We start from the raw sequence: 13420 nt of genomic DNA, 5'->3' as shown, positions 1-13420 counted from the left end.
TGAAGCGGGCAGCCATTTCGGTTATTTCCTCCCATTAGACTGCTCCAATTTCGGGCTGGTTCTCCCCTTTCACTCGCTTTATTGAGTTGTAAAATAAAGTCCGCGTCCCAGTTGGAGGCTGCTGGTTGCAGGTGCCAACGCAATTCGAGAAGCCTGACCGGCACAGTTTGATACTGATATATACGCTATATATAAGTTGTGTACACACATGATCAGAGGATCGGACCATCTGCAATCAGCAGCTCCCGATTGCGATCTCCCATCAGTCACTCGCGGAGGAAAAAGAGGGAGCGGCATTATCCAAGGTGAATTTGGAGGCTCTGCCTTTTCATTATTTACACAGATTTTTTGGGCGGAGACAGGGGAGGTATGCAGAATTAAAAAAGAAAATGTTTGCCAATCTGAAATTCCAATTTTAACGGCTACATCCTTAAGTGGAAAGTGTGATTTAAAATATTTGTATCATTCGGAAGCAAGAAAAATTTTGTATGACATACATTTTTATACTAATATTAAGATTGGTCTGTATTTTTTAAGTAGCTTCACTTAATTATAAATAATTTTATTTTATTTTAATTATTATTTGTTTTTTATTTATTTCATTTTTATAATTATATACTTTTTACAATTAATAATACCAAGCCTTTTTCCAGTGCACTGGTTGTTAGATCTATGAACCATGGCGAATTGCTGATTTACTGATCGCTGGCGGTATCTAATGTCAGATTTATCGCACAATTAACATAGTTCCAAACATTTGGACAATTGTAAAAAATGCAAAACCATTTGTCTACCCATTCTCTAGTCTCTTGTTTGCCATTTTTTTTTGTGGGTGCCAGGGCCAGGCCAAAAAGCAATAAGCCAAGGCGTAAATCAACAGGAATGGGGTTCAGGCTTCCTGGTCCTGCAACCGAAACCGAAATAGGACTAGTACAAGAGGGCCAGGACAAGCCGCAGCAAGACATGGCTAAGCAGGCGGCTGCTCCGAAAGGCACCTGGCCTTCTAATCAACTCGGAAACAGGACGACCTGGAGCTCCTGGCACATTCATCGCCGCTCGCCGCCTCGGCTCATAAAAACCAAATGAATGGTGGCTCTGCCAGGAGCCGAGCCAAGTGGCGAAAAAATGCGAAACAGAAACAACACAAACACTTTACGACAAGCCGCACAAATTGGAAGCTCTTTTTTGGACCAGGACTCTTGGCTTTTGATACGCTGTTGAAGAGGGTATGATGGCTGGGTGAGCAGGTTTGTTCCAGCTGATCTATAGGGGCTATACTAAATACAGTACTATTACTATTTCTTATCTTGACAGTTATGCAAAATCCTCAATATTTCTTATCTTGACAATCATGTAAAACTTAAATATTATATAAAATATATTTCTTCAAACTGCTCAAATGAACAGGTAACTTCTATAAATATTAACTTTTAACCTTACTTTTTCGTAAACCTGCTTTTATTATTTTATTTTTATTCTGGCTTACCATATTTAAATCAGTAGTTTATATACCCTTGCAGAGATCATTATAATTTTAGTGACAAGTCAGATGTTATGATATGATAGTAATAGCCAATTTTCGAAGAAAAAGCTCCCTTTGTTGTTAAATATAGTATTATAATATTTGATTTGTAGTATAAGTATCGTATATATTTGTAGGGTATCTTGCCCTTCGGCGACCTATCCCCATCAGTTTTATGACCCGCATCATGTTTGATGCTGATGACAAAGGCCGGAACGGAATAGAACCGAGTTGAGCTGAGCAGTTCAGGGAACATGGCATTCTTGACCCGGCATTTGCGTGGATCCCCTCCTTCTAGGTGATTTGGGGCGGATTTGGGGCCCACATCAATTTTATGTTTCTGCTCGTCTCTCTCGACTACAAGTGCAAATGAAATGCAATTTTTGGGATGCGCTTATCGCTCGTGTTTCATCTGCTTGGCGGCTGCGGCGGCGGCAGAAATTAAATAACGCAAAAATTCGCTTGTCAAAGCGCCAGACGAGAAATTGAAAACTTGTAGGAGGCGGTGGTGCTGCAATTGCCCTGCCGACGCTTTTCCTGCTGCTGCGGTTGCTTTTGACTGCCGATTCCAATCGGTCTGCGGCGGGTGCCGCGCTCCGTTTGGCAGCGCCAAAAGAGCCAAGAAAGCCGATAGGAATCGCTCATTTCACCCGCCTGCACTACCAAAAATGATGCAGTTATTAAAAAATATTACATTTGAATATTTTTAGCCCCCTGTTCATTTACTTAAAAATGAGTCTGGCTTTGTATAAAACTGTACAAATTATTTGGTCACATGGTAATTTATATAATATTAAATTGAGTGAATCTTTCGTCCTCGTAGAAAATTAGAATTAGATGTATATCAAATGAAAGATACTTATGATAATATGTATTTAATCATAGTAGTCGTTTAGAAGTAAAATAAATGATTGTGATTATATCATTGTGAATAATTGACAATATATTCCAAATATTTTGGAACATGTATCTAGTAGATACTATCTAGCTAAACCTATTTGTAATTATTCCTTAAAAACATTAAGAAATAACACCTATTGTTTTCTGTGTGGTGCACTGGGACCCCGGTGGGGCATTGGTGGTGCACATGCACACGGTGGTGAACTCGGTGGGGCACTGGGGCCACGTTTCCCACACTCACGCACTCGGATCGCGGGGCAGGCGAGCGTTTCTAAATCGATGCCAAATGCATGCCAAAATGACTCAAAGACAAACCGCAAAAGACTATAAAAGATTTCTTTTCTTGTTCGATATGCCAGCCAGAGATAAGCGGTTGTCGGTCAGGGGCAGTGGAGGGTTAAGGGGCGGTGGTGCAGAAGGCAAAGCGCAGCTGCTGCTGCATTAATTACACCACGTTGCAGCCTCGCAGAGGGGGAAAGGAGGGCGGGAGGAGGTGGTGCGGCTGGCAGGTGAAACCGGCTAGATGGGGTCTTTCGGGGGGTTTCGACTTGGGTTTCTTGGTCGCAGCACCCGCATAGCCCGCTCACCACAGCCCCAATGCACCACTGCACCACTGCACCACCGGAGCGATCTTCACTCCATCAGACTCAAATCAACTTCAATCCGCCCAAGCTGCACGGTTCTGCCGCCCATAAAATTCGTATTTTCCGAATGTCATTTGTTGTTAACAGCCGCAAAATTGTCTGCAATGTGGAGGATTTTAGAGTCCCACTCGAAGAACAATCCAAAAGAATAGGAGCCACAAAATTGCTAAGCGATTGCGGATTTCCTATGATGGGATGGCAGTCCAAAGTTTCCCCGACGGTTAACGAATATCAAGCCAGCTACTATAATCCTTGATGAAGTTTGAGACACACAATGATGTTTATTTAATTATTATTTTTAAGGATACATAACCCTTGAGTTATAAATAATTCAACTTGAGTTCTGTGATTGCCAGCACTGTCATACCTATCCATTATTAAATTTTAGAAGAAACTTGAAAGTACAATTTATAAAAGAATTTTTAAAACTTAAAACAAATTCCATAAATCTTTTTCTTTGCGGATGAAGTTTGTATTACCTCTAAACTATTTATATAACATCAAATTTATTCATTACAAATAGAAATTTTACGCTACTCATTATTACACACTTCACATTCTATGTTTTGTAACTAAGGTTCCTGGACTGAGATTGTGTAATTTTTAAAGCATTCATTTGCAGGTCTGGTGTGTTCCGTTTCAGCGCATCGTAGCCCTTGCTGGATTTATTTTTACATATGTCCATAATACACTATCATGTCCATGATAGAAAAGATGGTGCCTTGGACCAGAATGAGGACACCAAAAATTATCATAATGATGTCCTTGACGAGCTTCCACTTAAACCTGCCATAGTTGAACTCCTCTGGATAGTACAAACAAATCTCCATGAAGGCTGGAAAGACAAGATTCAGCAGCGATAGGGTCAGGGCTCCGACCAAGGCCAGCAGAGGACCCAAATCCGGGAAGGCGACTCCATTGAGGGTTGCAACCAATACAAAGCTAATTCGAAGGATGATCTCCTTCAGCACGGCCCGCTTCAGGTTACCACTTTTGTTCCAGAAGTGGGTCATGATGATATTGATCACCACATATCCGGACAGCGGAAATGACAGAAAGACGTCGATTGCGAGTATTATTTGGATTGCAAGGCTCAATCTGAGGATGACAAATAATTGGGCAGCTAAGTAAGACATATTTTACTTTGATAATTCGAGATATATAATATTAAAGTATTGTATTTACACTAGATATAATATAGTACTTTAAGCTAACAGTAGATAGCAGATAATTCATTAAACTCACGGTTCATCCGGAAGGTTGAGGGTCAACGAAGCTGCTACTCCTTCTCCATAGCGCCAGTAGCCGAAAATTCCGAAGATAATGTAAGAGATAACTACAACTACGGCGGCCATATCGAGTACACCGAACCACCCGATGAACTTTTGTGGCTTTGCCATCTTGGACTCGATGGCCAGAAACTTTAGAGCAAGGCAACCATCTGAGTCGGTAAGAGCATGCGAAGAATTCATTCAAGAACTTACCACCCCCACCGATGAAATGGAGAAGAGTACGATTCCGAAGAATTGGGGAAGCTTCATTGGGTCACCGACAAATGCGCGATCGGTGAACGACGGCAGATTTTGAAAGATATAGTAGAAAATCATGGCGAATCCAATGTAGATGAGGATATTGGCCAACAAATTAATGGGCACCAGATACTTTAGGTGTATGATACAGAAGGCGGGAATGCTCAGTACTCCAAATATGGCAATGTAACACCTTAAGTCTCCCATATAGACGTACCGTTCCAACACATTCATTACGTTGCTGGAGACAAACACTAGGTAGACCACACAGATGCCGTAATGCGCAATGCACAACGTAATGTCCGCCAAGTAGCCCGCAGCTTTGGAAATATATTTAAAACATTTGGGTCCCTGGGAAAAGGAGTACGCCATCGAATCCGGAAAGTTGGTATAGCCGACCTGCACGCGACGGGAGCACTCTACCATGCAAATGATCTACAAAGGAGTATCGATTTAAAGTGTATTCAATGGATTATCAGTTATTACCAGCATGTGTATGCCATGGATGAGGACAAATGTAGTTGCTATGAGAAGAAGGGGGCCCAGGATAGTTCCCGCATACTTAAATGCCAAGGGCAGAGCCAGAACACCAGTTCCCACGACGCATTTGATCACCGAAATGAAGGCTCCAAAGTTGCTGAAAGTTACAAATTTAATTTCGAGCCATATTTGAAATGAAGGCTTACGATATTGGTTTGTCCACATTGCGATTAGCATAGGGATCGTAGGTACTGCAAAGGGTAAATCAGTCTGGCTGCCTTATAGTAACTGCACATCCTTACCTGTCCGTCATTAAATGTGGGAAGTAGAATGATAACTTTTAATGAAGACGATAATTACCATTTAAGAGACTCAAGAATTTGGATATAAGCAAATTAAACAAAATAAATAATATTGATGAATTAGTAAATGTGACATTAAAATGAATGAAAATGCTACCTCTTATGATTAAGCTTAAAGGATGGTATGGTATTTTTATAATACCCATGGAGTATACGGCTGCATCTTGTGATAGATATTTTTCTAGCTAGGTAACTCTGCCGACCTTTCCGTCTATATTCATTTACAATGAATAATCAAGCATGAAAGTGCTCTCCCTATTTGTTGGAGCCGTCAGTTGAGGCTGACAAACGATCGCCCCCCGGCTCCGCAGAATGCCTTTTGGCCCCCCAGCAACTCACATTTATACGAGACACCCACGATCGGAGGTAGACAAACATTCGCGGGACTTAACCCCCGACTTGTGGAGTTGAGCGACTGATGATGCTGCCGGCTGACCTTAATCACAAATTTGCATGTTGCAGCTGCAGCAGCAACAACAGCAGGTGCACTTGCCTGGAGTTTGGTTGGAGTTGGAACCCCCCCCCTTGGTCGTAGTTCCCCGTTTTCTAGATACACCCACATACGACGACCTTAGGAAAACCAAGGGGGTATGGGGGCGATAGGGGGGTTTTGGGGGAGTGGCAGCTCATTGACTTCCATTGATGGCTGGGCAATAAATTGCTGTCGCCGTTGCCGTTGCATATTTTCTAAGGTCGCCTGAGCGGAAAACCCGTTGTGGCAGGCTGGGAAACGACCAACACCCGCAATTCCGATTCAATTCGATAATTTTTTTTTTGCCAGGCTTTGTTTTTCTCCCGCGCCGGTGACTTGCAGCTGCAATTGCTGCAACAACTGCAACTGCAACTGCGACTGCAGCTTGATTTATGCGACAAGAACGGCCGCGAAGGCCGTTGCCCATATGGCAAAAATTGTCAACACACAGCGGCCCATAAAAGCAGCGGCGACGAGAGATTCGAACACGATACGCGGCCACCGGACAGATACGGATTCGCGACTGGGGGGCACTGGGAAAATGGCAAGCCGGATTTTGAAAAGAGTTTTTCGAAAATGCAGAGCTTACTGTTGAAATAAACTCGAATTCGAGAGTTCAGTTCGGGATATTTAACCCACTTTGAATGTTCCCCGAGTATCTCCCTGGTATCTCCAGTGGATTTTTGGGTATCGCTTGAAAGCTAAACTTAAAGTGGTAAACATTTACAGAACTATATTGGAATCTTATATTTTGAATATTTGCTATGTAGAAAATCTATTAATAATTCGTATATTTTTCGATCCATTTTTTTTTAACTTAAAGTTTTCTAAAAAAAAATAATAGGCGTAAGATGACTAATTCCATCTTATATTACTTTAAAGTACGATCCATTTACTTTAAATTACGATCCATTAATACCGTTATCGTCTTTCGAGTACAATACTTTTAAAAAATAGTTTTAAATGTATTCAGCATTTTTTCAAAAACCACACATTTTCTATTTGTTAGACAGCGTAAAAAATAAAAAATGCAATCCAATCCAATATCCAATATTATAGTAGTTATAGTTTTAAGAATCAATATTTTTAAAATGCAGTTTTGAAAAGCAGAAATGTGCTGAGTTCTCTGCTATGACCTAATAGTAACATTTAATCCAACTTTTCCAGCTGTTTGACTTAAGAAGTTCCCCAATGTGACGATTTCTCTCGGTGTACGTCCAGCAGCAATCAACACATACTGATCATATGCAAGTGGTAAGTGGTCAGCACAATCTGCGACTGAGGCTGTCTATTAATTAAGCGGCCGTAGCAGCCACAAAAAATGAAATGCTTGGCCTGCTTGGTTTTGCTGCCGTTTTGGTCGCTGCACGTTCACCCGGCTACAAATTGCTCTTGCCACTTTGGTGCGCCAATCGGCCGACGGATCGTTTGACCAATATGCTTATCGTGGTGCCATAATCACTATCCATTGCCCAAGGAGCAGGACCAGGAGGACTGAGGACAATGTTTAGAGAAATGGTCTGTGCAGGCATTCCTGCCTCATCCGCTTAAGTCGCCTCATAATTGTGCGTCAAGATTTCCATGGAAAATCTCAGCAAGAAATCTATAAAAAGTTGACCATGTTTATGCCTTGCGATGCATAATAGTCTGTTGTTTAATTTTCCTTATGCATTGCTCGGCCTCTTCTTCGGAAACTATAATAAAAACTTTACTTTTAATGGTTCTTTTTTACTCAAATATTTATTAATTAGATGATAGTTGGAATGTCGTTCTGCCAATAGCTTCATTAGTTGCAATTTGTTTAACATCTTTCTTTTGGCATTTTAAACGGTATCCTAATTATCCAATTGATTTAAATATATATAAGCTAATATTAAAAAGAATTTTATTTGGGATCCCACAAACCCTACCTAGAAACATTACTATTTATGATCAAATCCAAACCATATGTCAGTTATAGTAAAGTTTCGCTACTACTGAATTGTTTTCTGTTCCCATGATATATATATCTATGAACCATCTCTCCACTGACCTCCAGATCCCTGTTTTTCTGGCCGGTTTCCGTCTATTTTTACAACCGTTGCCAAAGCAATTGAGCTCGCCCCTCAACGAGTTTTTGGCTCTTGGGGCTCCCTTCACTCTGCGCCTGTCTAACATTTAAACATTCAATTAACCAGCTCATGACGAATCGATGCGTCGCAAGGCATTAACAAAGCGGCCCAGCGAACTTTAAACGAAAATGCAAATTTTCCATTAACACCTGACTGCCGGACGGCGACGTTGGGGCCATCCAGGCGATTCAGGTGAGTTTCTGGCCCGCAGTCTCACCTTCGTTTTGGCGAAGGACGCTTAATTACCGGGCTCGAGAGCTGTTAATGACTGCCGCTGGCCAGTCTTGAGCTTGGCCTGCCGCTTGGCCATTCTTCTGGTGGGGAACAGCTTCCGTTCCCAGGCTCTGCACACCCAGTTGGGGGCCCTGAAGCCCCCTGGTTGTCCCCTTGCGATCGCCCCGTGGATGTCTTCTCCTGTTTTTTCCAACGCCACGGGGCAGACTTCCGGCATAAAAATGTGTGTCATAAAAGAGCGCAGGCTGTCGCGTTGGGAGGGGGTTTCAGGGATGTTCGCTGGGGTGTCGGCACCCAGAGGCTATTGGCGGTACAGGATAAAGTGGGTTTACAGATACCCAGTGAAAAGGGTATATCGGGTTGGAGCAAATATGTAAGATTTACTTCAAGCCCCCAATCGGTCATTAAAATAGTATCTCTCAATGATAAAGGCAAGGTATTATGATCTTAAAATACTTTAAATTTCAATCCCTTATGTTGTGTTATTTTATTATGTATATACTTGTATAGTTTAACATCGTCAAGTTCTTTTAATTAAAAGTACTAGTTATATGATCAAATCCTAGTCACATTTCAATATTTATGATTAATTCTTGGTAAATCGTAACTATTTCATACTATTATGCCTCCTAGTATGTACATATTTCATCATACTAACAGCTCTTAACTTGGGGTTTTAATATATTTAGTATTGTGGAGATAAAAGATATCTTAGCAAATAAATGTCGTTACCCCTCAGTAGAACTACTAACTAAGGGGTATAATTTAGTACGATCCCTACACTTTCAAGCTTTTCAATTATGTCAGAATGCTATGGTCTCGCGTTAAGCTCTTTCCTAACACTTAAGTTCGCCTGCCTAACCCTCGATGCCTGACATCTGCAATAACGATATATATATATTTATTTATAATACTTCGCTCTGCGCTTAAGGTGCTCACCCGCTGACAATAGGTGGCGCTTTAGAGCATTTAATAGTCCATCCAACCTCAAGGCATTAAACTTTCTTTCGCATTTCCTTTCCCGTTGCTCCAAGTGCGATTCTATAATCACCCGATGGTCAGGTGCAGGTGCCTTGGGCTGGAAACCCCCAACCCCTACCCCTTCTTAACCACGTCGCCCCCGACTCTTTCATTTTTTTACTCCAGCACGCACGCAATCAAGCGGCAAATCAACAATTTTCCATAGCAAAACAGGCAACGGTTTTTATATTCAGTTTTGTGCGGGTGATTGACGCTTGTTGCATGCAACCGTTGCACCAGCCAAAGCAGCAACATCAGGCAGTCGATATTTAAGTGCTTTAAACCGCAGAGTTAGTTGGTCAAGAGGAATGAAAGGGGGGCGTAATGGGTGGAGGGGAAAGGGGATAGGGGGGCCTTTGTACCTCGTCGGGCGCCACAAGCAGGTGAAATGTTTGCCAGATATCAACGGCTTTCGGCTTTCGACTCTGGCCTTTCTAACGCCTCTCTACGTATCCCCAATCGACCGATGCCCCATTATTCCCTTGATGCCACATGCGTGTGTCAACATGCGTGCAACAAGTTCCCACTCCTCCAATTCCTCGAGCTCCATCCAGTACTTCCAGTGGTTTTTGGGGCGCGGGTGCGCTACACTTGAAATTTATTACAACTCGATTGCTTGTATTTACCACATTTTTCTGCACCCGATATCGATCAGGCTGGTACACAGTTGAAAACATGTGCTGAGAACAATGATACTTTAAGAATTAGTTAGGATATGACTTAGTTTTATAAATAAATGGTATTTTCATTTTAATTATATATTTAAAAGGGGGATATTTTGAAATACTTAATATGTATAAGCTGGATTGTTTAATAAATAGTAAGGATATTATTGAATCGAAAAAAATGGACTCTATAATTCAAATCTGGTATTTAGCATTTAAAAATTGAGGGGATTGCTTGTAACTTTTAAAATGCATATGTAAGATTCTTTTAAATTGCTACATTAATAAAATGTAAAGAAAAATGCATTTTTAATTAGAAAATAAGCAAAAAATTAGTTTTATAAACTGGGAGTTAGGGCCAAATTTTTAAATTGATTAAATTTAGTCTAAAAAGAAATTTGTCAGAAAATTAAAAAAATCGCCATTGACTGGAAATTTCTAAAATGAAGGGCAAATAATGTTTTCAGTGTATGTTATAGTAATTATAGGTCATCCAATAACTTTTGTAATGTCGAGACAAGCTCACTAAGGGCTAAACTGGAGATTCATTACAACTGTAAATAATAAATTTACTAATAATATAACATTTCGCTTACCTTTTTGTTTAAAAATTCAAATATTGTAGACTTATTGATTTCATTATTTTTTGCAGTGCTCTTTAAGACCGTTGCGTGGCCATCGTGTCATCGCCCACAACAAGGCAGCGCCATCGCCATCTCCATCTGCAATTCCTTCGCTGCGAGCGTGGCCTCTTGTAAATTAGCATATCGTGCGCGTAATCTGGCCAACAGGAGGCACCGTCTCCGACTCCTTTTCTACCTGCGTTGAACTCCATATCCCATATCCCATATCCAAGCCCCATATCCCATATCCATGTCCTGCTGTTGCAGTTGCCTTTGCTGTTTTTCGTTTTTCGGCATGCGAAGGCGTCGTCACGCAATGCGCGAGTACTTTTCTTGACCACTGTGTGGGCAGCTGCTCCTCCTTTCCAACTTCTTGGCCCCTTCCTCCCCGTTGTTGCACTTTAGCTTAATGACATTTTATCTGGTGCTACGGCGGCTGCCAAAAAACAAAAAAAAAACCGAAAAAAGAGGGGACATCGCGTATACGCAGTGTTGGTTATGCAACATAAAACCTGCCAGAGATTTCTTTTTTATGCAATTGGCAACGGAAATTGTGGCCATTGCTTTTTATGCCATTTTAATATGCAAAAGTTTTCGGCGAGTCACTAAAACTCAACTCTTGGGAGAGGCGAGCTCCTCCAAATATTCATACTTGTCTATGCATAATGGCTGCCAAAAACTTTGTGTCCAATGGTCAACTAAAAAGGGTTGGTGGTCACACCAAGAAAGTGGATTTAATTTCGTTTTTATTGAGTTCAGCAAATCCAATTAGCCGGCGAACTTAAAGGATTTCCCCCAAAACATCCTTAACGTTTTTTTTGGGTTCTTCAAGGAAGGAGAAGGACTAAAGAGCAAGTTTCAGGTCCTGCGACACGTTGAAGCCGCATTGTTAACTCTTGACTTGCCTTAAACTTTCTGACCCAAGTTTCGAGTCCTTTCCTTGTCCCCTGTCTGCCTTTCTCCACCTTTCTCCGTCTTTCTCCTTCGCTGTCTCCTGGCGGGTGTTTCGCATAAAAAATGTATGCGAAATCCCTGCACTGCAGCTGCAGCATTACGTGGTTAGCGAATTTATTATGCAGCAGTCGCCACCGCCTCGTGTGTGTTGGGGATCCTCCAAAAGTTTCCCGAGCTGGGGGAGGATTGTGTGCCGGGACAGCCCTTATCAACTAATTGCCTTTTAACAAACAAATCGTGCAGGAAATCATATTGAACCCGGGGCCATTCATTAGAGAGGGTGCTAACAGATGCACTCGTGGTCGAAATGGTAGTTCTACATGGGGTGGAGTAGGAGTCCTTTGCTAGTAGGTTAAACTTATAAGGTGAGGGCCTTATAGTGGACTGCAAAATACCTATATGTTTTTGAAATGTTATTCTGATACCCAGGATATCATGCTTTAATCTCGACCTCTTACAAGGATTTACATACAGAGAAAAACGTTCTTTCGTCTCAATGATTCAAGATCAATTCTATCTCAAATGCTCAAAGTTGCGAGTTTACTTTCTTCTCGACAAAGTCGATCTTATTTTAAGACAGATTGCTTCACATCGAAAAAAGAACGCAAGAGTGCATTTGTCTTGAAATCAAGAACGTTTTTTCTTAAATAAGTGAGACAAAAAATTTTCAAAATGAAATCATTTCACCTGGTCTCTTAAAACTACGTTAAATTAATCGAAATAAATACATATAACATAAATATAATATAATATAATAACTTGGCTCTTAAAATAATATTAAATTAATTAATATAAATACAAAAGTCTAAAACAGCATTTTCCATAATAACATTAGTAAGATATGGTATGGTGCCTTTGTTTTTGTGAAAAAATATATCTTAGTCGGAATTCAATAGGTTTTCGATAAATAAATATTTATAAATAGGTATGTTTAAACATTTTAAGTTGTTAGAATGTTTTAAGTCAATCTGCTTTCACTTTTTATCAAGCCCTTACACACAATATCCCCACCATTCTCAGATTACGAGGTACCGAAATCCTAATCCGCTGAGAAACCTTTCCCGAGCTCAGCACTTGCTTAAAAATTCTATTTCTTAAACGTGCCCTGCAATCCTTGCGGCAGGCCAAGGCTCCTCGGGTCCTTCCATTGAGGCAGTCAGACAGTCAGCAGCCACAGTCCATATATATTCCGTATATACATTCGGATGGGAATACGGGTGCATAAGGATATTCCAGTTCTGGGGCTGTGAGAATTTAAGTGTTTTGTACGTGCGCCAACAGCAATTGGCAAATTCAAAGGCGTGTTAGCATGCCATCAGCAGTAGACTTCAGCTACCAGCGACTCCTGGGGCAAAAAATAGGGGGGCGGGGTCTTGGATAAACTCGCCCAAGGATACCCACACACACATGCGAAGCCCAGGAGGGTGTTTGCGGGCGAATTATCCTTTCAATTTGACTTGGCATATGTGTGTGGTGGCTCAGAACTCCCTTTCTATCTCTCGCAAAATCGCATTTTAAATTTGAAATGTCTTGAGATTTCTTTTCTTGGCTTTTCTCTCCATCTCCAGTTTTTCTAGCTGCCCTTGTTGCCAAGTTGGCTTGCCCTTTTTGCCATATTGACGTATGTTGCGAGTTCCGTTTTCATTGGGACTTTACTCTAACTTAGGAGAGAGCTATATATCATATTATCCTCTTTTAATGTTTAAACATGTAAGCAGAAGCTATGAATAAGTACGCAGCAGTTTGTGAAGTAATAAAACAGTTTAACCTTTAAAGGAATCCTTAATTTAAACAGTGCAAGACTTCTGCTTCTTTTAGATACAACATTTCTTAATTTTATGATCCATCGCTGCTTAGTTTTAAGATAAAAATAACAACTTATAATTTTCATAAATATGTTTAAA

At 40.9% G+C, this 13420-nt stretch overlaps 1 protein-coding gene across 5 annotated transcripts; it reads right to left on the bottom strand.

Annotated features, from left to right (window-relative positions):
* Nucleotides 1–3555: 3555 nt before the first annotated feature.
* Nucleotides 3556–5519, bottom strand: LOC119553802 (glutamate transporter polyphemus-like). Of its 5 annotated transcripts, none has more exons than XM_037864417.1 (6): nucleotides 5378–5519; nucleotides 5282–5326; nucleotides 5082–5232; nucleotides 4551–5030; nucleotides 4312–4487; nucleotides 3556–4164 (listed from the first exon to the last, which is right to left on the bottom strand). In XM_037864417.1, exons 1-6 carry the CDS (start codon nucleotides 5386–5388, stop codon nucleotides 3738–3740), a joined length of 1290 nt encoding a protein of 429 aa, XP_037720345.1. In that variant the 5' UTR covers nucleotides 5389–5519; the 3' UTR covers nucleotides 3556–3737. The 5 variants fall into 5 exon arrangements, with proteins under 5 accessions (XP_037720345.1, XP_037720346.1, XP_037720347.1 ...); XM_037864420.1 differs by having other exon boundaries at nucleotides 3905–4189; XM_037864421.1 differs by lacking the exon at nucleotides 3556–4164 and having other exon boundaries at nucleotides 4372–4507.
* Between the last annotated feature and the right edge of the window lie 7901 nt (nucleotides 5520–13420).

The sequence above is a fragment of the Drosophila subpulchrella genome, chromosome 3L (genome assembly GCF_014743375.2).
Source record: "Drosophila subpulchrella strain 33 F10 #4 breed RU33 chromosome 3L, RU_Dsub_v1.1 Primary Assembly, whole genome shotgun sequence".
Lineage (NCBI taxonomy): Eukaryota > Metazoa > Arthropoda > Insecta > Diptera > Drosophilidae > Drosophila > Drosophila subpulchrella.
This window is presented reverse-complemented; position numbering and strand designations above follow the sequence as displayed.